Source organism: Dreissena polymorpha, chromosome 4, assembly GCF_020536995.1.
Source record: "Dreissena polymorpha isolate Duluth1 chromosome 4, UMN_Dpol_1.0, whole genome shotgun sequence".
Taxonomy (NCBI): Eukaryota; Metazoa; Mollusca; class Bivalvia; order Myida; family Dreissenidae; genus Dreissena; species Dreissena polymorpha.
This window is the reverse complement of record NC_068358.1, coordinates 121320344-121346937: the sequence shown is the minus strand read 5'-3', so window position 1 is coordinate 121346937 and position 26594 is coordinate 121320344. Positions and strand designations below refer to the sequence as shown.

Here is a 26594-nt window from a genome sequence, read left to right as displayed (position 1 = left end):
CTAAATATTAATTAGGATGCACATTCTTAGAGTTTTGTGGACTTTTTACGACATAAACTACGGTTTGAATATGCGTGTCACATACAAATAAGGTAATTGGTTAGATTACAATTTTATCAATATATCGCCTTCCATCAATTTACAAAAAAACATATAAATGTTAAAACGATGTAATTTTTATAGGTGTTGTGGAGAATTCTTTTCAGCATTCGTTGAGTAGAGCAAAAAATTGATCAACGTGGTTTTTTTTAAACAAATGGTCACGTGAAAATCTAGTAATGTACCTTTTACTAAGTGTGTGCTTATGTTCACATCATTTAACTTATTTATCTATTTTAATTTTTGTTTCGCTGTTTGTTTCATTGGGTTGTTTTTTAATACGCATCTGATTCGCATGAACATATCAACACAGGCAAGATTTATTACAGAAGTAATTAAAAAAATGCATGACCTATGGCGTTTTTTGCGTTTGTAATCACTATTAAATTCCAGTATGCTTAACCCGGTCGTGAGAATGAAGGAATTGCCAACTGGTGGTTTTTAACGCCACACGTTGGAATCAATTAATATAAGCTAACCCAGAATAGTCATTCTTTGGATCGAGAAAATAAAAACTGATTCAGGATTCATGCGGTTTCTCTAGAACTTATGTAACTTATTGGTCAAGGGGGGAGCATTCTGAAAATAACCATATACAGATGCTGATTTTTAGAATAAAACAAATAACAGGATGCATAACTGTTGTGTTCGATGTTAAGGCATTCGCATTATTTTTTAAAGTCTATGCGGAACAGATGTGATGTAGAATACTTGTAAACTGGGTTGAATTCAGAGATAGTATTTTGCAATGCACCGTACAGTAGTAAATCTACTAACTACTGGAAAAGTTTGCATCGTATGAAAAAAGAAATATAAAAACGCATCTTTTTTCATACATTTGCAAGTTCGTTAGTTACGAAACATTTCTTCCCATAATCGGATAAGAATGGATCATACGAACAGATCATAGCGATTTATATCTTAACCTCGCTGATTTTGCAACATAAAGATCACACAAACGTAACTCTTTATATACGCTTCATTTAGATTTAAAATTGCACACGAGATAAATAGTTTGAATATGCCAGCACAATTGATTCCATAACACTCAACAAGTATACCTAACGATAACATGACGGGTTGCCTAAGATATCAGTTATTTGTGCAGCTTGCAGCAATGGTAATACCAGGTGTAATTACCGGGCTTTTTAGCAATATTCTTACATCCCGGGCCATAAGGACGTAGTATTCTGATTTGTTGCAGTTCTTTCTCTATTCATTTCCACATAGGGAAAAATTAGTTATAAATCAATAAAGGTTGGAGCTGCCACACATATCATAAATCATGATTTATTTAGCGTCAAATATGTGCATTTGTCATATTAACATTTGCTACGCGCAAACGTTCACATGAATGCGCACTCACGTGTCCATATTTTCTAATATTTGTTTTGCATTGTGCATTGTGATCATCGCAATTTGATACGATTTAGTTATCCATAATGATATATTAATATACAATCTATAATTTTTGATGTTATTATCGGCTAACAAATTTCGTCCGTAATAATGAAAAACATCGTTCCAATAGTTAACTACTTCTAAGTTAAACGGGATATAAGGTTCAGTCAGTTTTATAACGGGCGATGTGATAAATGCAGCGCATCTTTGTTTTTGTATCAAAACTAGTGTCGACGTATGCTCAAGTTTGTAAGTGAATATTGCTCATTTCACAGCCGAATTGACATGATATAATCCACGTACAAGCGTGCATTTGTCATATTAAGCATTTGCTACACGCAAACGTTCAGATGAATGCGCACCAACATGTCATTCATTCACAATAATTGGCATATTTTACTAATATTTCATTTGGATTGTAGATTGTGATTATTGCACTTTGATACGATTTAGTTATCCATGACGATATAATATTATACAATTGACTATTATTAATGATATAATCGGCTAAAAGGTTAAGCCCATAATAATTAAAAACATCGTTCCAAAAGTTTAATACTTTTAAGTTAAAGGGATATAAGGTTCAGTCTTGTTTAAAAAGAGCGATGTGTTACATGCCTCGCATCTTTATTTTTGTCTCATAACTAGTGTCCACTAATCATTAGTTTCTAAATGATTATTGCTCATCTCACAGCCGATTTGACCTGATTTAATCCATTTACAAACGTAAGTGTACAAAATATAAGTTCACTGCACTAACTATGATAACGATTATCAAAATGGAGCCATACGCCGCCCGATATATCAGCAATACTTCACTTTTCAAATTAAATATGCTAACCATGCATGTCAGTGTTTGCCGTTCAAAGTACAAGGATGGTTACATAAGCATACGAATTTATTAAACAGTGTATTTCAATATATTAACTTAGTCATGTTTTCGTAGAGTTAATAATTTTGATCAATGTTGTGAATGTTAAACAAGGATGAATTATCGCCAACAGGATTAAATATCACATCGTCATTACATGAATTACATATTTTTTTTAATTGACAGCATAACATAAGAATTGTTATTGGAAATAATTAGTTAAAAATAAGATTTTTTAAATTGACGGTTATTACATTAATATTAACAAATATATATTGCACATAGTGTCTTCAAATGTCAAAATTATTTAATACCATTGTCCTGATAAAACGATCAGACAGGATTAATGAATGAAATCTTCAGTTGTAAAGACACACCTTCGCATTAGACCAATGAAAACACTCGTGTGTTTAAAATGTCGGTTAGTTGTAAACAAAGGTTTCAAATGGCGCTGGACAGTTAGTTTTGATGCATAATGCAACGGCAAGCACGGTAAGAATGTTTTTCATACGTTTTATTGACTTATGGTATCAAGGTCCGTGAACTTTGCAGGGAAAATGCCCTTTACTCCGTGAAGATTTCATTGATTTATCCTGTATGATCAATGTAAAGTAGGTCACGCGAGTTGTGTATCGTGTTATTTCTTATAAGTTGATCCAGCATTTGTAAAAAATATTGCAAGACTTGTACATTTCCAGAAAGGAAATTCATGTCTGCGTTGAATAAGACCGAGATCGTGAAAATCGCTGCACAATTGATGAAGTTATGGCTGTTAAAGCCATGCATCCCGTTTTCGGGTGATTTTGAATCGGATACCTTGTTATATATATATATATATTTTATAGTGAATTTTTTTTTGAGAAAAGTTGATTTTTCGTTTTAACATGATTATTTATCATTCAAAATTATAATTTCACTAATTAATATCATAGCCACACGCTAAACAGGTAACTTTGTTTACACGTATATATTTATACATTTTCATTTCACAATGCCCTGTCAGATAGTCGCATTAATGCTATGTCGTTTGTTTTATTTGGTCGTTACAGTCGCGTCAACGTAATAACGTGAACGAATATAAATGTGTTTCGATTTGCTGTTCACAAGTTGTTTGACTATAAACGTTATGTTTAGCGGTTGAGTAGAATTTTGAATATCTGAGATGTATTTTTACGCATTCTACACTTTATAAAGGGAACTTCAAGCTTGCAGAATTCTTGAGGACTTTTATTGTATGACCTTTAAATGTTACCATATACATATGTTTAAGTAAAGTTTATCTAGAGAAACCGTTTTTGTATTGACATATTGAAACGCGCAAACAACAATACATAACGTTTACATTTTTGTTAACTCTCTAAAGAAAAAATTAAAATCAAGGTTTATTTCACAGTCATTTTAATATGAATATTACATAAAAGTTTAACAACATCTAGTACAAATAACAGTAGGTACTTTAAAGCTGAGTGCATCAAACATTTTTATGTACCTATGTGTCTTTTGCAAAACCAAGCCATCGGCCCAGGTATTCCTGCAAATATAGGCTCTAATGTCGTATGCTCAATGGTCCTCCGCCATTTCTATTCCGCCGTCTATATGAAGGAATCAATCCAAACGCATGCGTCTTAACAAACGTCACTGTGATTTCGCTTACACATTCTATGCAAAGTCCTCGTTTTACGCACCATATAAGCAACCAACACTCACTAGTTGTATGTCTTTCTGAAGACCTTGCCGGTGGTTCCGTACGTAGGATAAGCAGTTGTAATCCGACCCGAACCTGTCTTTATAGATCCAGTCCTTTTGAAATTTTATTTTGAACCATATATATATGCGATTATGCATCCACAGGATTATCTGCACAACTGTATAAAACATTGTTGAATAAAAAACAAGTACACGCTCACACATCTTCACACCAAAACGTCAGTCATGGAATGATTTAAAAGTTACTCAACAATGCAGGTCTATATGTTTCATACACATCCACGTGTGTTGATTTTCTGAACGTTTTCTTTAGACCATCGTTTTATTAAAATATGAAGAAGTCAACAAATAATATTTAAACTGCTAATTCTTAATAACCGAAAAGAAAAGAATGAACACTACCAATTATCTAGCATGAATACCTAAACAGATTTGTTCACATATGTCAACGGAGGAAAGAAAACACTTTTGGGAAAAAGATGAAGTGCTTATAGACCATAAAGTATGTGGCTAATGCCGTCAAATAAGGCGAGTGTCGTGCACAGATAGACATCAGTTAAAACAAATCCACATAAAGCTTATGTATCGATTCAACTACACAATAATGCTGTTTATTCGTTGACATGTAATCTGGCATTTCTCCCCACATTATTTTATTATTCGTGATTATTTATGCACGTTACTGGTCACAATACATTTCCAGCCATACAATTTGTTACAAACGCAACGACCAGTAATGCCAGGTATTCATCAGGTCCGAATAAAGATCTGGCCTGACTGTTTCCTCCGTATATGGCCCCTTTACTGGCAAAGGGGTCCGCTGCAATAAGGAACAACTGTTTAGAAACATCGTTAGTATTGAGTCGTTATCACTTTTGTTAGAATTTGGACTATGCCATATACTTCGAGATTTTGCTTAATATGTTATAAGTGAAAATTGTAAATACATAAAAAGAAGACCTGTACCACATACATTTGTTATATTAGAAACTGAAACTTAATTAATAGACCTCTGAACTTAACAATCATTTCTCGTGATATGTTTGTATTTGATTTATTGTGTATAACTACATGGAATATCTGTCCCAACGGTGGATTTAGAGCTCCATTCTTATTCATATTGGTTCATATATAACAAAAACAAATGCCAACAAAGCGATCAAACCTGACAAGATGATGATGAACTATCTAATTACATTATATTTTTAATTATGTTTTCGAACACCGAAGTTGGCATTTGCTTCGTTTCTATGTAAGAAACTGAACTAAACATGCCGAATCAATCAGTAGATATGTAAAATCACAGCTTCAAACCAGCTGCAAATCGAACCTGGTTTTCCGTATTTTCTTCGTACACTACTGGTTTGGTCCACGTGTTCGTTAGAGTGGGATTGGTTCGGTTGCCAGTTTCTTGGTGTGGTTGATTTGTTGCGATAGGTAACCACAATATCTGGTTCTTTTGTAGTGGTGGGACGGTATTGTTTTGATGTAAAATCTACAAAAAGAGACACGGCTATAATTTAACTATTTGGATTTCCGTTTTAAAAACACTACCTAATATTATGTTCACAAAGGTCTATTAACACGTTGAATAAATTTATAAATATTTCCCTATAGATCGTGTTTTTAACACGTACACATTAAAAGATCAAAATCACGGCGTTTAAAACTTAACGTCCTCAGCGACTTAAAGATAAACAAGCTTTTGAATCGTGTATACAGTCATCAATTACTTAATACATTGGCCAAAATCATAACTTATTAATGCACGGGTGCCTATAAGATACGCAAATACGGTAGATCAAAATCTAGTGTAGATTAAAACAAGAATCACAAAGAAACACTCAAAGCAAAATCACCATTTGCAAACTAAAAATCAAACGCTTAGTACAATTCTGCCTTCACGTATTATAAAGCTTAGATTCCCTGCAAACAGGACTTTAATTCGAGCTTTTTTACCGTATAGGCTCATTATTTTCCTGTCCTCTCCTAGGAAGTTGGACGCCCTGCACGTGTAGCGCCCGTAGTCGGCCGGCCGCAGGTTGCTTATGCGCAGGCTGAGCGTTTTCTGGTCCGGGTTTTGATCCGAGTCGAACATTTCCACCTTGTACTTACCCGAGCTGCAGAGCAAGTATAGCATATAGCATATAGTTAGTGTTTTGGTGTTTGTTGTTGGTGCGATAATGCCTTATATCATTACAGGAAAAGAAAGCTTTTGAAAATTGATTGTTGTTTTCTACCTTCCAGTGATATTATTAGCGTAATAGTATCGAAAATAAGATTAGCATTTTCACATTTTCTATTCATTTATATCAAATAAGTTGTGTTTTTTTTCATTAAAAAAATGTGCGCTTACAGTGAAGAATAATTGAATACTGACATTTTATTTGTAAATAGCTTTCACATTTATTCCAGCAAAGTACCGCGTGGCGTTAAAGAGAAATTGTAATTTTAATTATAATTCATTTTAACTTATTCTTCAAAAGTTGTTGTTTTTGTTTGTTCATTGTTTTTTAAACGATTACATGTTTTCAAACATTGCGACCTTTTTGTAACATTCCTCAGACAAGGACCCGGGTCATCAATCCCATTCAACATACCTATCTGAGGCCAGCATCACCCCGTCTCTTTCCCAGACGAACCAGTTCAATGGATGGGCGATGGCGTCACACTCGAGGATGGTCTCCTTCCCGGGCACCTGCCCAATCCTCGTGGTCTTCAGTGTCACTTCCGGGTGAAATGGAGTCGATAAACAACGCTTGTGTTCAATTAAATGCAACGTCAAGTCGCCTGCTTGTGTAATCATATGGAAATGTTTCAAATAATTAAGAGATTAATTCGGATTTTCGTAAGGGATGACGCTCACTGTATAGATTCAAGATTATTTATAGAAAATTCATTTCCGGTTGATGTGGTCGTTCGTAACTCAATTGTTACTAAATTAATGTTCATTCAGATCGCTTTTCTATTTACTTTTGCATAAATACTTTACAATTTTACAAAAGTTAACTGCTAAAACCCTGCACCATGATGTATGATTGTTCTAGAGATTACATTTCTTGGCTGAGTTTATACAATTTATCTAATATATTTATTGCGTTTGGAAGCGTATTTTTCGATATTTTTTAGATTATTTTGTTGTCCAGAAATTTTGTCACAAGCATATCCCTTGTATTTACGTATTGAATTAATACAATATTTTTCCTAAAGGTCAATGTGATCTAGAATGGCAGTACTAAACTTCATACTAGAATAGAGAACATGGAGTAAATAAATAAAGTAATGTATTGTTGTCATTATTATGATTGTTCTAACATATGGAATGACAATCTCACAATGACAACCCATATATACACTGTTTAATACACATTACATTGAGATAAATAACAGTTTAGTAGTATGTGTTTTCCTACAGCTAAATTAAAGCAAACTTAAGAGGTCATGTAAACGTTTGCTTTACATGTCTAGTTTGCAATAAACTGGTACTTCGTGTATATAGCGGACTACTTTTTTGGTCTTAACTTTCAGTTGAGACTTGTAGACGATTTAACTCGTTAGAATGTGTCCATATTGTAATTCTTTTGTTTTAAATTTCAATGTATACATGAATTGGATAAATAAATTTCAATTTACCGTATAAAACTAAAAACAGTAAGTTATTAATCCACAACAGCGTTTTTATTGATTTTTAACTAAAAGCAAAACTCATCGCCAAACTGCACGCACTTGTCTGCTGACATTTCGTCATGGATGCATCCTTCATTCAGTTCATATACGCGAATGTGTGTGAATTTTGAAACCCAGTGGCATTTCTATATGACGGATGTGTGTGTTTATGATGATGTATTACATTAAAACTTGAACTGATGTGTTAGAATATATAAGTAGAGATTGCATCGTATCTTTATTTAATTATGTATAATGTACAAAAGTAGCGTGATGTGTTAAATAAAATGTTTTGTTGAACAATTTGCAGATTGCGATCAGTGTCAGGGACTTAAAGAGTGTTAAAACTTATAATGGTGGTGTGTTGATCATTGTCTTTCCTACGGACATTTATCTAGAATTTAAGGGGTTATTCATTTGATGAAGAGGTCCTTCCTTTGTTCGATCATCAAAGAAAATCAATCAACAAAGAATAGACTGCTTAAATGAACTGTAATAGAATGGAAAAGGAAGATAACGATAAAAAATGTATCGTCTATGACATGTGCCGATTTTCAACTCATCATGTAAGCAAACAAAACAAGACGATACATTATTGAATAATGATTTTTATGCATACACAAACTTTGGGGTAAAACAAGATTTGTTTATAGATAAAATGTACAATGACGGCGGGAATAAGTTTTGCATCATGCTTGATGTTGGGGTACACATTTTGTAAGTAGAAAATAGAAATCGGCTTTGTCTATTGTGTTTTTGCTTATGTAAAACAAACAATTTAGTGTGAACAAAACCTTATGCGTTCTACTTGAGTTTGTAACATTTTAAAATGCTGATAAAATTTGCATCGATGCATATAGCGATATATCGCCTTGTTAATTAGCTTTTCAATTGAATTGTTGAGAATTATTTCGCGCGGCGTAACAGGGAAAGATCACATATATATTACTACGAAGGTTTGGATTAAGTTAGGATTATCTGTGTTTCCTGTTGCTTTTCACATTTTAACAATAATATTTTGATAATCTCACCAAAGATTTTTTAAATAAGTATTGTAGGATACAAATAATAATATGTTAATGTAATTGTGCTCTTGAATTTATCTTACGATTTGAAGAATGTTTTACGGCGAAGCTTGTCGAGTACACACGCACTAACACTGTATGCTCTATTTACTCTTAATTACACCCATTTGGCTTGTACTTGCAATTGACGGCGATGTTTATTCGCCGTATCGCTTTCTCCCCTACCCCGTTGTCAGCCACACACTCGTACGTGCCACCGCAGTCACGTGACATATTGTGGATTCGGAGTATCTCGCCATCAGACCCAATACCTGTTAATAAATGTATCATCGTCATTATGATCACCATCAACATCACCATCAACAAACAACAGTATCATTATCAAAATTAATGATGATGATGATTATCATCATCATCATCATCACCATCGTCGTCGTCGTCGTCGTCGTCGTCGTCATCATTATCTTCTTCTTCTTCTTTTTTTTGCTGTCATTAAACCTATCTTAACTTTTATTGAGAGCAATTCCAGGAGCACATACTTGCCTATCTCAAATATTTTTTTCAAAAGTGTGTAATTGTTGGCTTTACATTTGAATAAGTAATTCCAAATAATGTTTAGCAATAACAAATACCGGTCAGTTATTAATAAGTACTTTTAGCAGAATGTCATGTTCTGCCTTAGACCCAATTCCTGGTGAATAGTGTATCATCATCATCTTCTTCTCCTTTTGCTTCTTCTTCTTCATAATCATCACCATCATCATCATCATCATCATCATCGTCATCATCATATTCATCATCATCATCACCATCATCGTCGTCGTCGTCGTCGTTATCGTCATCATCGTCGTCGTCATCAACATTATCATCTTCATCAGTATCATCATCATAATCATTATCATCATCATAATCATTATCATCATCATAATCGTCGTAATCCTCAGGATAATCATCATCATCGCTATATTGATCATCATCTTCTTCTTCTTCACTAACAACCTTACAATCATTCCCCATCCTCATATAATCTTCCAACTCCTCTTTCTCATCATCATCATCATCATTATCATTATCAGCAGCAGCAGCAGCAGCATTAAGGGTAGGTTCATTCATTGATACGTATTAATCAAAACTGCTAAAATAATGCAGCGTTCATAATGCTTTTCCTCGATAATTTGTTAGCATTTAACAGCGTTTAAAATACTCTTATTATATCCTAAGCTTCAAATAATGCAGTGGTAACGATACGGGTTTTTTTTCCAGGCGACACAGGTTCGATACCAGGGAATAGATTCTTCATTAATTCAACATTTTATCTTTCTATCATAATTATGTAAGACTATTCAAAATATTGTATTTTTGTTAGTTAAAAGTGTAAATGACATATTTCAAACATGTACGACGACCTCCATGAACAAGTCGTTTATTGTCAAGGCAAATATTTAACTTAAGTTGTATCTGGAACACAAACTCAAAACCATGTCTTTTCATTGATAAAAAGACAAGTAAACGTAACGACTTAATTTTACGTCCAAAACAAATAAATGATTTCGATCAACATACTCCTAAAATTAAGAAACGCGCGCGTGAAAGATTGAGAAAATTAATATAATGAGTGAAGTTTAAAAATAACACTTAGCAATTATACTTTGTTTTCAAAAAAGTGCATCGTAATTTCACTTAGTACATGTAGTAAGATATTTTATAAGACTGCATCAATCATTATTTACGGTCACTCACGTTCCCTCACTCTCGTGCGGAACCAGCTTACACCCGGGGGCGGCACACCAGAAGCGTTGCACGTTAGCGTCACAGTTTCCCCTTCCGTCACTTCTTTGTCCGAGCTGGAATTCTGGTCAGCTACAATTGCCGGAACTTGAAAACAGAATAATGTAAGTAAATGGGTAACATTCTGAATATTATGCTACACTTTAAAGCTTTAATAATAATCTACATGCTTAATAACAGGACAAACGTGTATAATGATTATAGATGTATATATATGTCTATAACGAAATCCGATGTATGAATCAAATACAATGGCACAAAGAATAATATATGTATATAAATACTAATTAAATGAAAGCTTTAAATGTACTGCAATTTCAACAAAGGCCTTTTCTTTTTCTCATATATGACTATTTATTATATAAGACCAAAATCTATGTTAATTACATAAAAAACAAAGTTCCACGTTGTGAACGGCCATTTGCCTAAACGTCACCAGCCAATGCCGTCCCTTCACACGACACATCACCAAACCCACATTATTTTACAAACGTAATGTGCCGTCTATTCTTAGTGTATACATTTAATAAACTCAGCATTGTACGTACAACAGTCATAAACGAACGTCATTCTTAGAAACGCTGACGCTCTCGTAAGCGACGTACCTTGCACGTACAACATCACCTCCATCTTCTTGACGGGTTCCGTGTTGATCTGGCATACGTACATGCCGGCGTCGCTCTGACGCAACTCCCGAATGTGCAGGTTCCAGCTGCGCTTGAACGGCCGCTAAACACTCATCCGGTTATCTTCGAATACGCGCTTTTCGTTTAACGAGACGACGAAACCAGACGGTTCGGTCCACGCGACCTACACGTACAAGAGTAAGCAGTAAATGGTTCGATTCCCAGTCCCAGAACATCCGAGTTGAATTGATCATATTTGAAACATGCTTATTATTGATCATTTGGATCCATGAAATTTTAATATACAAATGTACGATTCTATAAACAAAATTATACAAATGCATGTTCATGTACATGTTTTAGCACAGGTTCTCCTAGCATTAATTACTTGATATAAGGTACGTGTGGAACATGCAAGTTAATGAATCGATAGCCTTGTCATGTCATATACTTAATAAAGAAACATGTGATATTTTGAAAACACTAATTTTTATCAAACAAATTGTACATGGCAGAAAATGTAATCTAACACATTTCGTAATACAAGGAGGCAGTAAATTACGAGCTATAAACATGGACGACAATCCAGTTGTGTACTATTTTTGCGTGCGGAGAGATATTTAATTATTCAAATATATTGAAACCCATCGGAATGGTCTTGCTGTTATCAGGGTCCTGGATATTTGAAAAATATATCTTTAACGGTTTATTATGCAAACTGGTGTGATTCTGTTAAACATTATAAATAAAGTAACAAGTCTTTGGCTTTTGTTTTCACCGCCTCCATGCAATACATGTTACATCATTATGGTCACATGATTAAGTTGTCGTCTGCCGATTGCGATATTGCCCCCAGTAAAACGCACAGACTTGAAGATTTTAAAATGTTCCATACGACAATAAGATAAATGACTTGGAAACAGTTGAACACACAGATAGTGTTCTTACTCAAACAATGCGTTACAAGGTTATAAAGAGCATGTCGACGACATCCCATTACACTTCGAACATCAGTAGTATAAAGGTCATTTCGAATAACTAAACAAATCACAATGATGATTAACTGTTGTCCTTAACATTAATTTATAGAAGACAATGTGTAGTCGAATTAATGTACATGTGTGAGATTTCTTTTCGAAATATAAAAGCTGCTGAATTAACGGAAGGTTGTTAAGTGTGTTCGTGTAACAGCACTGCAGATATCAGGTTGACAGTCTGTTATAAATTGCGAATCCGTTATGACAAATGGCTATCTCGTTATAAAAACACGTTTTACTATCGCATATAGTAGTTTTAGCGCAAGTGCACTATTTAAAATTTCCATGGTATCGCATCGCAAAAATCTGTCGATATTTCGATAAATTATAAGGTAATAGAAACTTCATACGTTGAAATCGAGACATTTAATTTCTCCACCAAACATACAAACAACTTTTCACGATGACACAGCTATACTGACCATGTGACCGTCAGTAAGGTGCTGTATTGAGCAAGGAAGCACAGCCAGACTTCCGGCTACCACGGTCACGTTCGTTGGGGGCACGCGGAAACTCGGCTCTTCGTCGAATACTGCAACATTTGAAATGTGAGTGAAGAAGGAAACCAGAGCCGTTGTCAAAAACGGTTTCGTGGGCCTTACATGAAGCTTATGTCGATAATTTAAAAAATGTGCGTTGGACAAACGACGAATGTGCGTCTTATATGGGATCGACAAATCGTCGCAAATCATGCAACTACAATTAGCGCAGGCATGTGAGTTGATGCTGCGGTCGTACGTCAAATAACACTTCAACAAAAATGTCTCGAGGACAAAAAGTCGTCCATCGGTCGTCAAAAAAGTTGTCTGACTCTTATTTCACGTGCCGACCCTATTTTTTTCTTGGTGACCCAAGTTGAGTTATCTATCATTGTTTCGTCATAATCGATTTATATTAAGTTTTACCTAAAAAAAATAAAAAGGGATATTGACAGACTTCTGTCATTGGCCATCTTTACTTGTGTACAGTAAAAAAAAGGTTAACGAAAGTTAAGCCTTCCAATTTGCCTTAATTTTTGAGACGTTAGTAAGAAGACTTAATCGGGATTTACATGTCACGGATTAACAGATTAATGATACAAGTGATACGGTTAAAACACTGAAGGGTAAAGAGAATATTGGCACGTAAACGGAAAGAATAGTAATCATAGTATTAACCTACCATTTTCTAAAAATGTGTGGATTTATTGTTTTCTATGTTCGCCACTCAATGAAAACGGTATATAATGTATGCAAATTGGCGTATCGACTACAGAGAATCCTAAATAGAAACGATGGCGCGAATAGTTTGTTACTGCTTTGTAACCTACTGTGTTCAAAGGGTGTTTCAATTCTCGAAATCGCACAACAACAGACCATTGAATTGCTCACATCTTTAATGATCACTTAGTTATAGACATACTGATCGATATAAATACTTAACAGTTTCCTTGTTCGGAGAATGTCTTTTGTGTTACTCATACCAGTGCCAATGAGCAATGCAACTTGTTTTTGTTACATGTGCAGGATTAGACATCATACTTTGTCGAACAAAAAAGCCTGTATCTTGTTGCCTTCTGTATACCACATCAATTATTCGGTGAATCACGTGCTGAGTGAGCAACAATCGGACTGCTTCGGTTATCAAGGGTCGATCTATAACAGACAGTCGAAAGGCCACGACACTTGATCTTAGCGTCAAATTTCGCAGTCCGAATGCCGATACAAATTAATTGATTCTTTCCAAATTATACACAAGGTTGAACGCCACATTACGGTTTTTGAAATATGATTGATTGCAAAGTGCTTTCCTAGAAAAGATCAGCGCCCTGACATGCAACCGAAGTGGGGTAGTCGAGAACATTCGCCGATCGATGCAAACAGCAGACAGTTTCGTAGTTTTATTTTCAAAAGTAAGTTTTGTTTACGACTTTATGTTGTTTGTTTTGGAAAGACTTGCCTTAAATGGACATGGGAACATTTTAAAAGAAAAACAATACAATGAGGCATATGATATTATTGCAGTACATCACACGTGTTTACAAAGAGAGGTTAAAATCCCAACTTAACTTTTGTGAAAGAATTGATTTCCATTCACCCAAAATAACAAGCTCATAAACAAATCCCTTGCGTTTTGTATAAAATATTTGACAGCATAGCACGAGCACGAAATTAGGTAAACGTTCATTCGCTTAAGTGTACGTTCATTTACATATATGATTCACAAACATCGCCAGCCAGTATTGTTCCATCATTCCATCGGAATAAACACACATTTACAATTTAAAAAATAATCCGCAAAATATATCAAATAAACTTAAAATATTCTCAAAACCAAAAAATTTATAAACCATAAGCTGTTTTTTCCAGGAACTTGTTGACTATGAATTTATCGACAAAAGATCATAATCGTTTAATCACATGTCGTATTGTGCAAATTTAATTAAAGAAGCGGCACAAAACAGATACTTGCTTACGTGATTTATTACTAAAATTCGAACAACAACAAACACAGACGTGCTCATTATGTTATGGCTTCTAAAATACCGTTGGAGGAATCATTATCAAACCAAGTACTGAATGTACAGGTTTTAACAAACACATAAAGCATATCACATGCATTATTGGTCGGTATCCGATAAATCATCGATCAGCACCGCTGTCTGTGTCAAAATACGTTCCATTCCGGCTTTTGTTCTTATTGTTCGGGGCTTGTTTTCACTCACAAGACGATGAGTCGCTCATGGGATAATCACTTTGATCCCGGAATGTTTGGGACTTAAACAAAAAGGATTCGACACACAATATCATATAGTATGTGAGAATGTCTATACATATCAAGGCTTTTCGCTCTTTTTCAAGTTGACCGGCCTACTTTTCGAAACACGTTTAGATATTATTCTTTATTTTATTTCATTTCAATTTAATTGTTTATTATAGGAATGATTGCGACTTTGTATAAAACAAATAACGTTTACATAAAAATTCACTAGGATAGAAAGATAAAAGTCTGAGTGAAAATCAAATTGTTCTAATGATTTTAAAGATGACGTGTTAAACTATCTTTACAAAAAAAAATTGTGAACCTTCATTCAATGAATTCTCTCACTTAGAGGAGAGGTCCAAACATGAAAATATGTAGATTTCCAACGGTGACAATGGCATTTGAAAAGCTGGCTTCGTAGATCTTTAGAAATCCGAGAGTATCAAAAACAAATTGTGGATATATATAATAATGGTTTATGTTCTAAACTTTGTATGCAAGTAAGTAATCGTTAACAATAACCATGTCGGTTTAAAAAAAAAAGCATATTAAATAGAAGTTTTGTTCTGCCGCCTGCAAAGTTTATTAATAAAAACACGCTTGTCGTACAAGTGTAAGGACAAATGTGGACAAATGAAGGAAGCCTCATCAACCTATAGTAATTAAAACTTATGTTATTTTTATTCGGTCGCAGGTATTTTGTTTAATATACATGTAATTCGCGCTTACATTTATTTTAGTGTTTCATCCATTTACAAATGTGGTTACTCGAGGAAGCTTATTTTTCTTATTTTATTAGTGTATTTTTATGAATATGTTCACAGCTCAAACTGGCACCTTTGTTGTACAACGTTGTTCCTTTTTTCGTATAATTTCTCTTTTTTCTGGATAATGTCATCAATAAAATAATATATTTATTAGATATTTTGCACACACAAAAAAACTTTAATAAACCCATTTATATAGACGTTTACAGAAAGATGATGTTAAAAATCAAACGGTTGAGGTTTAAATATCTTGCAAACAATTTTGCGAAATCAAAGTAATGAAGTAAATGTTTTAGCATTAATTCTGTACAAGGGTAAGTTTCGGCAGGTGCCATGTATCTCTGTCAGGAATATATATTTGCAAGGTAAATACTTCAATGGATTGAACGTTGACATGCCGAACGCGTTTTAACATGCCAACGTTAGCTGGTTGCGTTCGCATCGTTAGCATGTCAACGTTATCTAGAGGTGTAAGCCTGTTGTCGAGCTTACGTTATCTTTTATTGTTAGCGACTTATCATCCTAACGTTTACATAAATGATTGTTTGTTATATAACGGTAGCCTGCCGATAATAGACGCCCAACTCTGCCGGTTTGCGAACGTTCGGCGACACTTTCACCGGAAACGACGGCACTGAGACGGGATCTTGTGTGACGTTTTATCTGTGACTAAACGAACCAGTTGAATATAGGGTTCCCGTGTTAACAGCGTGGTCGTTTATTAAAATCAGTACCCAGAAGTTAGAAAAGAAAAGATAAATACGCATCGAACAAATTCCAAACATATTTCGGATAGTCTGTTTGCAAGGCATAACTGGAAACTTCAGAAAAGACAAGCGCTTAAGATTTCTAAAAGATTTTAACACATTGTGCCAAAACCAAAGCAACAAGAATTGGAAAAAAATACGTTTAAACACCGGGCATCCCTGTAAACCAGTGACATCATTGGTATTCGGCTGACAGGATCTTGTAAATGAGACTGTATTCATGTATCCCTAAGGAGTTCAAACTTCCTTATATTCAAATTCCATTTTCGCTGATTCTGTTTCGGCTCCCTAAAGAGTAAAGTTACACTGTTTGAGAAGGGTAACAAGGCGCTATCAACTTAGATGCATGCAGCGTAAATTGCCGTTAAACATGCGATTCTAGTCCCCGAGAACTCCAGGTTATTTGTTCTTTGAATTTGTATACCATAAACGACGCAAAGGAGAAACAGTAAGCTTTAATAAGCGGTATTAGTACGTTCAGTTTTTTGACTCTACAAATCATTTATTTTTTTGTTTGCATGCGAAAAATTTTTGTTGTTGTTGTTTTCCATTCATTTGCATGTTAGGTTTCCTCTGTCGGTATTTAGAAAAAAACTATTTGTGCATAACCCATGTTAATATTTTTTCTAATCACCGTCAATTTATTAATGCTCATTTATTTATTCAATCCAATAACAATTATGAGCTCATGCTTTACATTTTCAATGATCAATGGATGTCACTGATATGACTTTCAAACGACAGCGCTGGAATCCGGGAATGTAAAATGATATCATTGTTCGGACAAGCCACGTTCTGATGGTCCCGTCGGTGTAATGGCGAACTCAATACAGTTATGTGAGCAATTATATAGTGCAAACATGAGAAATGATTCATACAATGAGCTTAACATGAATCATGTGGACTAGGAAAATCAAACTGACTGAACATTTATCGTGCGACACGAATTCCATTTAAAACTAATTAAACAAGAATCGTTTCTTCATGATTTTAAAGATATGATTTCCATTGTAATCGTCTAGTTTATAACAGTATTTGCGGCATCAGGTATTGTATAATTGGAACAATAGATGCCAAACAAAATCACAAACGGTTGAAGATGGAATTCAAAATGAAATACAATGTTCTTGGTCAAATGTTATCAATAGCCAATTACAAACTGTAAGTAATAGTTGTTTTGCATCTGCATCTGCGTTTAAGAGATTGCGTTTTCATCATACACTCTTAAGGATACAAATGAGCTTTTCCAACCCATGCCGAAGACAAAAAATCTTAAGGACATTAGTTCAAGTAATTTTTTTTTAATTTACTGTACCTTACAGATTTTACCGGACCTCGCTCTTTTACCCAAAACAGAGGAAATACCTTTTATTCAGTTTATTGCTATCATATTGACCTTAACAGGTTTTTTTTTAAATAAGTATAACAGTAAACTGTTAACTAAATTTAGACGTGTTTTGACATAACATGTGGTAAAAAGTTCAAAATTAGGTGAAGAAAGATTTGCATTTTCTATAGATTAAAATTATTTTTTAACAGCAATTTTAAGGCCTATATTCGGTGAAACTAAACTGCCCTTGGAAATGCATACATTCTCATATTCTCATCATATGTTGACAAGATTAATGAAAAGAGAATCTTGAACGGTTCCCAGCTTTGCTTAAGAATCATAACAAGGATTAAAACGAGTAAACGTCAGGTCAATCAATAACAAGCTTTCGTGTTCCGCTTACGTAACGAAATTCCATGTAGAATTCGTCTTGCTCTCAGAATAGTACTTGAAACCAATCATTAATGGAACAAACAAACATCTCCGTCGTATAATTTAGAACTAACCATTCAATTACTCAAAACACACATATTTCACCACAAAGCTCAAGTGCTTTATACACCTCCGCCATGGTTATATGGGCAAGTTTAAACAAATACCTAAAACACATTACACAATAACTCATGTGATATCCATAAGCATATTATTAAAACTGTGTTTGTTACTGTGTATTGTTACTGTTGTCAAACATTATTGCAATTGTGATTACGTTCGCAAACAGTCATGATCAATAAATTCCCCGAACCCAATAAATTCCCCGAACCCGTAACTTCTCCACATTCTGAAAAGATTTTATATTAAATAACACAGCAAATGCGGAATTCAAGACAAGCAAAGTGTTTTACAAATAATGATTAACACGTGAAGAATATTTCAGACGACAGCAGTCTTGTCACATTAGATGTCATGGTGTAAGAATATAATGTACCCTTTAATACTTGTGGTCCACATTGTTGAGGAAAAAATAAATATTTCTTTAAGATGACATATGGAATAAAATGCTTAATCTTATGTAGCATAATTTAAATTGTGCTTAGATAACACCTAACGATTAAAATTTATATCAAGGCCCATAAAACTATTTTCTGGTGCCATGGCGTGATACCTTGTTCGTGTATTATGTTATTTGCAAAAGAAGTACATATTGATCATTAAAATGTTAAGATATTGCAAAGTACAATAACAACAAAAAGCAAGTACAAACCTAATACTCGTATAACACATTTCAAGATTAAACTTTGCGAATTTTTATTCATGCACAAACTGTTAACTATAAAGTAGTTTAGTGACAATAAATATTGTCCAAATACTTTACGCAAAATCCATAGTTGAACGTATCTACGAAACGATTTGTGTTTGATGAAATGTTGGTTTTATGCAGCACAGTACGTGCATGTATTTTGTTTCGACAATCATGGTAGCTTTGACACTTTCAAATCACAATATATCGGCCCATTGGTGCAAAAAGGTACATGTACCATGTACCTTCTAATTTCAATGTCACCTGGTACCTTTTTGCACTCAGGGGGCGATATGAAGCCACCAACGCCTACTTAAGCTCACATAATATATTGGTATATGTTAATACATACAATTGGGTAAATTTTATAACTGGAACTACATCACCATATTATATAATATTTAGATATTGAAATAAATACACCCGGAATAAAACCAAGACTTCCGTGATGGATAAATTGTATCAGTTTGTTTGCATGCTTGAAATTTCAAAACATTACCAGTGAGAAACAATATTGTCAGATTTCAATAGTTTATGATTATTGCAAACTACTGATATTGCGCATCGACTACAAAATAGTACACGATTTTAGACATGGTATAATTATTTGTGTATGAGAGCTTAACTGAACATGCCTCCAATGTTGGTGTAAGAGTACAACAATTGTATTTGAAATATCGTTTGATAATGTGCATGCATATTCATGCGTTTTTATGCAATGGTCAATATGGGAAGCAAAGCAATATGTAATTGATCTTAGTTTTATTTCTAACATATTGTAAACTATGTATCGTCGTACAATAAAATTGACTTTAACATAAAGGGAATAAGCAATCAATTTGCCATTTACAACAGTCCAATAGGTAAAGCTGGACATGGTATTATATATTTCTGTCAACGCATATTTTAACTGCTTGAATTAAACAGTTCCGGGTTAGGTCAAAGTTCCCGGTTTACCTTTTAAGCTCTTCAGACAATCACTTGACTTTCGTGACAATGGAGACGTCAAAGGGTACAATACATCATCCAATGGGTGTACAAATAATCGGACAGAAGTGGTATTAATGTTTGGATAGACTGTCAAAATTAGAGTTCATGTTTTTAAAGAATGACAATCGGACGTGAAAGAAGTATTAAAGATGCATAAGGAAAGGCCTCGTTGATGTGTTAGACACAACACTAATTGATTAAATACTCTCTAGAGGCAGATGCGATCGTCGAGAACTACCAAGTTTGAACATGGTGTGGTCTATAGCTTCAATGCTATTTAGAACTAAGTTAAACATGGCGTGTAACGTGATAATTCCTAACACAGTTTATAAACCCTAAAGTAGTTAAAACGTGGTTTACGTCAATGCCTATTAATGTTTCATGTTTTTTATGACGCCCATATATTTGTTTTCAATATAAATGCCAATCAATAACATCACTGATATAATCACTTCTTTTATATATTACGCTACAGATGTTGATTTCCCGTCACTTTGTATTGCTGAATTTCATTGAACAGATGAAGAAGTAACACTTTAGAATCACACTTAGACGTTTCTATATCTTAAAGTGGTCAGCGACTTGCGAATAATTCCTGACAGAAGTAAGAAAAAATAACGATGGATTAATACTTATGCAAAATTGGAAAACACAAAATAAAATTATCAATTTAAGTGTTTTGTTCAATTTTTCGACCGGGTTTCTAATAATAAATTGTATGTCCTATTATGTTAACTGATTGGATGTAATCATACACATGTGTACGGCATTGAGGGTCATTGTGCTTCCCTAGTATAATCCTTTTGTGTAATAAGTGTTTGTCATTTGTTATAAATGTATTTTTCTCGTCAATCTACACTGTCGCAAATAGCATACATCTAAAACTATAACTTTTCAAATTACCTATACAAAAATAAGGCGAAGAAGATGTTAAGTACGCTTTATTTATCTTTAAGGTCGTATTTTATACAAACCAATCGTCATTTAAAAACGAGAGCATTACGCTTAACGTTTATAAAGGTTATATAAACTGATGTTAGCATAATAAGTAAAGGCACAAATGTTTTATCAATATTAAATAGGTTATTATTCACCATCATCATTTATCATCGTTTATTGGCGAATCGGCATATTTGCATTTGGCCATTCACTATCTATTTAATTTAATACCAATAATAAGTTTTTTTTATCAATACTGTCTTTAGTTTCGACTTCCTTTTTGAACATATGCAATGGTATACAAGTTAATTGTAAACTGGCTTTTCAAACAGCGAAGTTATTTTTGTTATCTAACGACGTAAAGAAATATTAACGCTTTTGTATCAATATTATATCTGAATGTTTGGCCTTGTTGCTAATTTGACTTTGTTTAAACACAAGTTGTTGCTCGAAGTAATTTCATATTCGGTACAACAATTACCCATGTGATCTAAGGCGACCTATATCACAACAAACAGCTCTACATTAAAACACATATTAAACACATGATCATCATTAATTACGCATGTGTTTGTATGTCTTTTTAAAAGATGCATCTCAAACAAGGCTCTTAAAGTGATAGTATGGGCATTTTTCACTGTTGAATTGAGCTGAAAAGAATTAACAGGTCAAAAGAGTTAGTTAAAATGTGGTAACTGACTAATTATCTGCAACTCATCTTGCTACCAGTTGTTTATAAAAATATATTTTATATTCGATATCTTACGTGACTCACCCAGTCCTCTAAGCCGAAATGATCCTTAAAACAAAATTGTGTTTTTGTGTCGTATGAACGAATCTGCACTAAAACTAAATTTAGGTTCACATTGTACATGTGTGATCAGTTGTCAAACGAAAGTACGATTGATATTCAAATGCATTATTTTTCTCTTTCCGGGATATTATTTTAGTATGTTGATGCTGCATTAACAAATATACGTGTATATGAAGTGAAAACACCAAAAATAAACAACGGTTGCGATATACACCTATAAACTGTTAGATGCCCATAATATCACTTTAAGTTATTGTAATGAAAGCAATAACAATCATGTTATTGTCAGCTTCATCATCAATATCATATTTTGTATTTTCTATCCTATAAGTAAACTTAGTTAAACAGAATGAAGAAATAAGCCTATTAAACGGAATAGTATTTAAATATAGATGTATGTTTCTGTAGAACATAATTAACTGGATTTGCACGTTTGCAAGGTCTCTTTACGCATTGTTTTACTCTGTCTGATTTACAATTCACGGAATGTTAAACAGGACTTCCATTCGTTATATTATAATGTCGACATTGATGCACACGTTGTAATTGAAACATGAAATATTAACTCCCTATTAGCATACTCTTTTGCAAATATCAGAACGAACTTACACTCCCGGTCAATTAAAAATGGTACACCACAAAGGAAAATAAGTTAATGGAAGTGAATAACGTTAATTTCACTGGAACGTTTTATGTTTGCAAGAAATACATTTAATTTTGTTAACGTTCAAAAGCGCTCGATGCAAATGCATCGACCTTTTCGTACAAAACGGATAATTCTCGAAAGAAGTATAACCATTCGATTATTTTTTATTTATTTCGGGTAGGGTTGGGGTGAGGGACATTCGGGTTGTAATGTAAAATATCTTCATATTAAGACACATGGTGTTGTTATTTCTTTTCAAATTGACCACAACTCATTCGTATGCGTCTATACATATAAAGAAAATTTATAACATTTGATATTGATTACGTCATTTCACCAAAATAGCATCATTCAATTCGTCAGTCAAGGTTCATGCAACGAATTAAACGCTTTAAGTGTTATTTTACTTTTTTTATTAAAAGTATTAAGTAGTAGTGTTTGTATTATAGGTTACTTGTAATCTGAATGTAGCACAATAAAGATTTGGTCTATTATTAACACATGATAAATTGGAGGCTGAGAAGGACAGACGGAGCTAATTATTCACTTATCCTTTGATCTTATGTACAAAATGATTATGATTCAAGTGAATATTTCTCATATATTCAATCATAACATATTAGGATACTGGGATCAACATACCTTTTGATTGTAGGAGCCATGATATCAACACCCGCACGGTCAATTGCAATGCCTTGGTGCCTATTCCTAAAACACGGTCTCCTAGACCCGACGTTGTCATAGTAGCACGTCAACACCTACCCTTGCCTAGATTCTTATTGGTAGATTTTCATACCCACAAAACGTGGTTAATCCAAATTGATTGAAATATCCGACGTCCTTATGGTTGGGTGACACTCTGCACTTAGTTTGCTATGATTACCACAGTTCTCAAATTTCGAGTTACCGACCATCACACGAAAACTAATATACAACTGTCATAAAATTGCCACAACGAAACACTGTTATGGTCGCTTTCTCTTAAATTCAGAGTTGATTGTTACGACAATGCTAAACGTTACCTGAAAAGAGAGTATTTGTTTTATAAAAAATAATAATAACAAACGTAATGGTCTACATGATTTTCGTCATTATGCAGTAAAGCATGCAAGTTTGGATGACTAGAGGTTAAACATTTGTTTCAAAATAAACGTATGTTACTTGTTAAGCGCAAGATATTAACGACGTATTAAGACCTGAAGTTTAATTTGGATCCATGGTTCACCTAATGTATCAAGCTCTTTTGAAAAAACATACATTATTAAATAAATATTTTAAGGCGTCCATTTATCGGCATTTTGCAGAATATGGGGTTTCACATTTATATACGCTCTTAATAGACGTGTTTGTCTCAATTATGTGTTACTTATAGACGGGTACCTAATGTATCGGAATTCAGAGGGCTGGTTGACTTTTTGCAATTTAGATCTTCACGATTGGTTACGTCAAGTGTGTCTAAGCAACATTTATACAATCGTGTTTTATCCAATATATTATCTCCAAGGCGGATTATATGGCTTCCATTTAGTGCTCGTAAATTGCCATAAAGACGTGTTTTCACTCTGATTTTTCTATTTTCCTCGTTTCGGGTTCTGCAGTTCATGTTACCATCGTATAAGCTCCTTGCAATAGTATGAATATGATTTTATTCATGAAAGCAGTTTTTCATTCATTTTCGTTGTTGCTTAACAAAACATTATCATCCTAGACTACAATGCTCTTGTAAGTAAAGTAGCATGTTTGAAAACGGATTTTAACAATAATCGCAATCGGATTTTGACAATAATCGCAATCAATCACCAACATCGACATTAACACAATTTAAACACCGCTATTAAGACTCACAATTTCTTTGAATTAGATTATCAGTGTATTGAGCTATATAGCAATACATGTTTAATGGGCCACATACCATCATGTTTCAACTATGTAAGCAATCTTATACCGCAGTGTAACATTTAACATCTTCTCTTACAACCGCTGTGTTATTTCCTTCAATACACACGGGCAATGGCGTAAACACAAATATGCAAATTTCATTGAACGTATCATGACAGAATTTGTCTACATATCAACCTCGACTTGATGTTCTGTAAATTCGTTTAAAAAACTTTTCGATAAAAACCTGGAGACAACTCCATCGCAAAGTCGTCGACGAATGTAGCTATCAAAGCTAATAAAATGTGATAGCTGTTTTGCGTTTGTAACCGCTATTAAATTCCAACTTGAAGAATCTCGTCGTAATAAATAACGCAGTGAAAACCGGTGTTGTTAATGACACAAGTTGGATTCAATTAATTAGCTATCCCTCGTGACCCATTCGTGGGACCGAGCAAAGAATATTACGTAAGGACGCGTGCGGATTCTCTGTTGTAAATAAATGTTAAACTAGCATTGGTGTTTTTTTTTCAAACTCGTTTCGGAAAAGATATAAAGTAGAATAAATATACAAAAATTCTTGATAAAATGATGCTGATTTATTATGGTAACATATAACATTATGATTTATTGTATCTTGCGATTGTAAGGGGTTAGATTTATTATTAAACAATATGGGGAAGATATGAGATATATGTTAATTGTGTGTGTATTCAGCGATTGTACTATACATGCACAGTGTATCAACAACTGATTACTAGAAAAGATGCACTTTTCAAAACATGTTTAATAATACTAATTTATCATCAACGTATCTATTTGTACACAATAACACGTTCTACGGTTATTCGGCATGGCTTCACGCTAACGGATACGGATGGACTTTACGAAGTATTAATACAGATTAATATTGTAATCGATATGATGACCAAAAAGGCAGATCAAGCGAATGTTACTATTAACATACTACCCGCTAAGATTTAAAATCGTGTACGACAGAAGAATTTTGAACATGCTAGGACTATTGATTCCATTTTAAATTCAACAAGATTCCCGAACGACTACAAGACGTATGGCCTCGGCTATCAGTTCTTCTTGCAGATTCCATAAATGTTATTTCCGTCGAGTATGGGCCAAATATGACCAAGCCTATTAGCGCTATTCTTACATCTCAGGCCCTAGGGACGCAGTGTTATCGTTCTGATTTGAAACAGTATTAGTCTTTATTCATTTGTACAAAGGAGAACATTTCATAAAAATCAATAAATAATGGAGTGTCTACATGCGTTTTCTAATATGGATTAGTCATTGATTATTTATTCAGCTTAATATATGCGCAATTGTTAAAATTCACACTCGCTATGCGTTAACATTTGGAATAATGCACACTTTTTGCATGCACGGATTTACCGAAACGACAATAATGTTAATAAATTTTGGAATTTTTCACTAGCAAATGTAGATTACCTTCACAAACGTGAAAAGAAAACAATTACATGTAGTTGACTAATATTTGCATTTTGAATCGTGATGCTTTCCATTTGATAATGCTCAGTAATCCAGGATGAAACATTGATATACAATTGGCTAGAATCTATGATTGTGTCTGCTTGTTAAAATCATCACTAACATCGTTTCAAAATGTATTATTTTAAATGTAAATGGGTTATACGGATTAGACATGTGCATGGGCTGTCCAGAGGCAATTTGAATCATTACTCACGGGTTTGTGTTTGTCTATTAACTATCATCTACTAATTATCAAGTGTAGAAGTGCATATTTCTAATACAATTTACTTCAAATAATCGCGTTCGAAATGTTATGGCTATATATAAAACGTCAGCACTTAAATTATAATTATGATTATAAACATCCAGCCATAAGTCACCCAATATAATTAGCAAAACCTCAGTTTCCACATATTAAACATTGTTATGCATGCTTCTTTTGTTTGCAGTCAAAAGTACAATGATGTCAACATTCGCATACGCACTTAGCAAATAGTACATAACCAGTTGAGAACGTGGCCATGGTCATACTGAGATAATCATGTTCGTCAATATCGTGCTTTATTTACCGAATGTTAAAAAGAAACAATGCTCGACAACCGGATTAATTAGCTACTTTTTGAAGTGATTGTAAGAGGCTGTTGTATTAATAACAATGCTATCTTACCCATAACCGCGTTTCTCTTCTGACAAGCATGTTAACTATATTTACAACTGTAGCTATCGTCAGTAAAAAAAAATTGGACAGCCAA

The 26594-nt window shown here is 33.8% G+C and overlaps 1 protein-coding gene across 1 annotated transcript; it reads right to left on the bottom strand.

Moving 5' to 3' along the window:
• Positions 1-8922: 8922 nt before the first annotated feature.
• Positions 8923-23197, bottom strand: LOC127878748 (neuronal growth regulator 1-like). Its single transcript, XM_052425276.1, has 5 exons — positions 23098-23197; positions 12643-12752; positions 11163-11274; positions 10510-10644; positions 8923-9080 (listed from the first exon to the last, which is right to left on the bottom strand). Exons 1-5 carry the CDS (start codon positions 23195-23197, stop codon positions 8923-8925), a joined length of 615 nt encoding a protein of 204 aa, XP_052281236.1.
• Positions 23198-26594: the final 3397 nt, after the last annotated feature.

Excerpts from the sequence above, each read along its gene's own strand:
- LOC127878748 (XM_052425276.1), bottom strand. The coding sequence starts at position 23,197 with ATGACAACGTCGGGTCTAGGAGACCGTGTTTTAGGAATAGGCACCAAG. Across the intron at positions 11,275-12,642 it reads ACCTTACTGACGGTCACATG|CGCAGCTGGAACCTGCACAT; the intron begins GTCAGTATAGCT and ends CGGCCGTTCAAG. Across the intron at positions 10,645-11,162 it reads GGTGATGTTGTACGTGCAAG|TTCCGGCAATTGTAGCTGAC; the intron begins GTACGTCGCTTA and ends TCTGTTTTCAAG.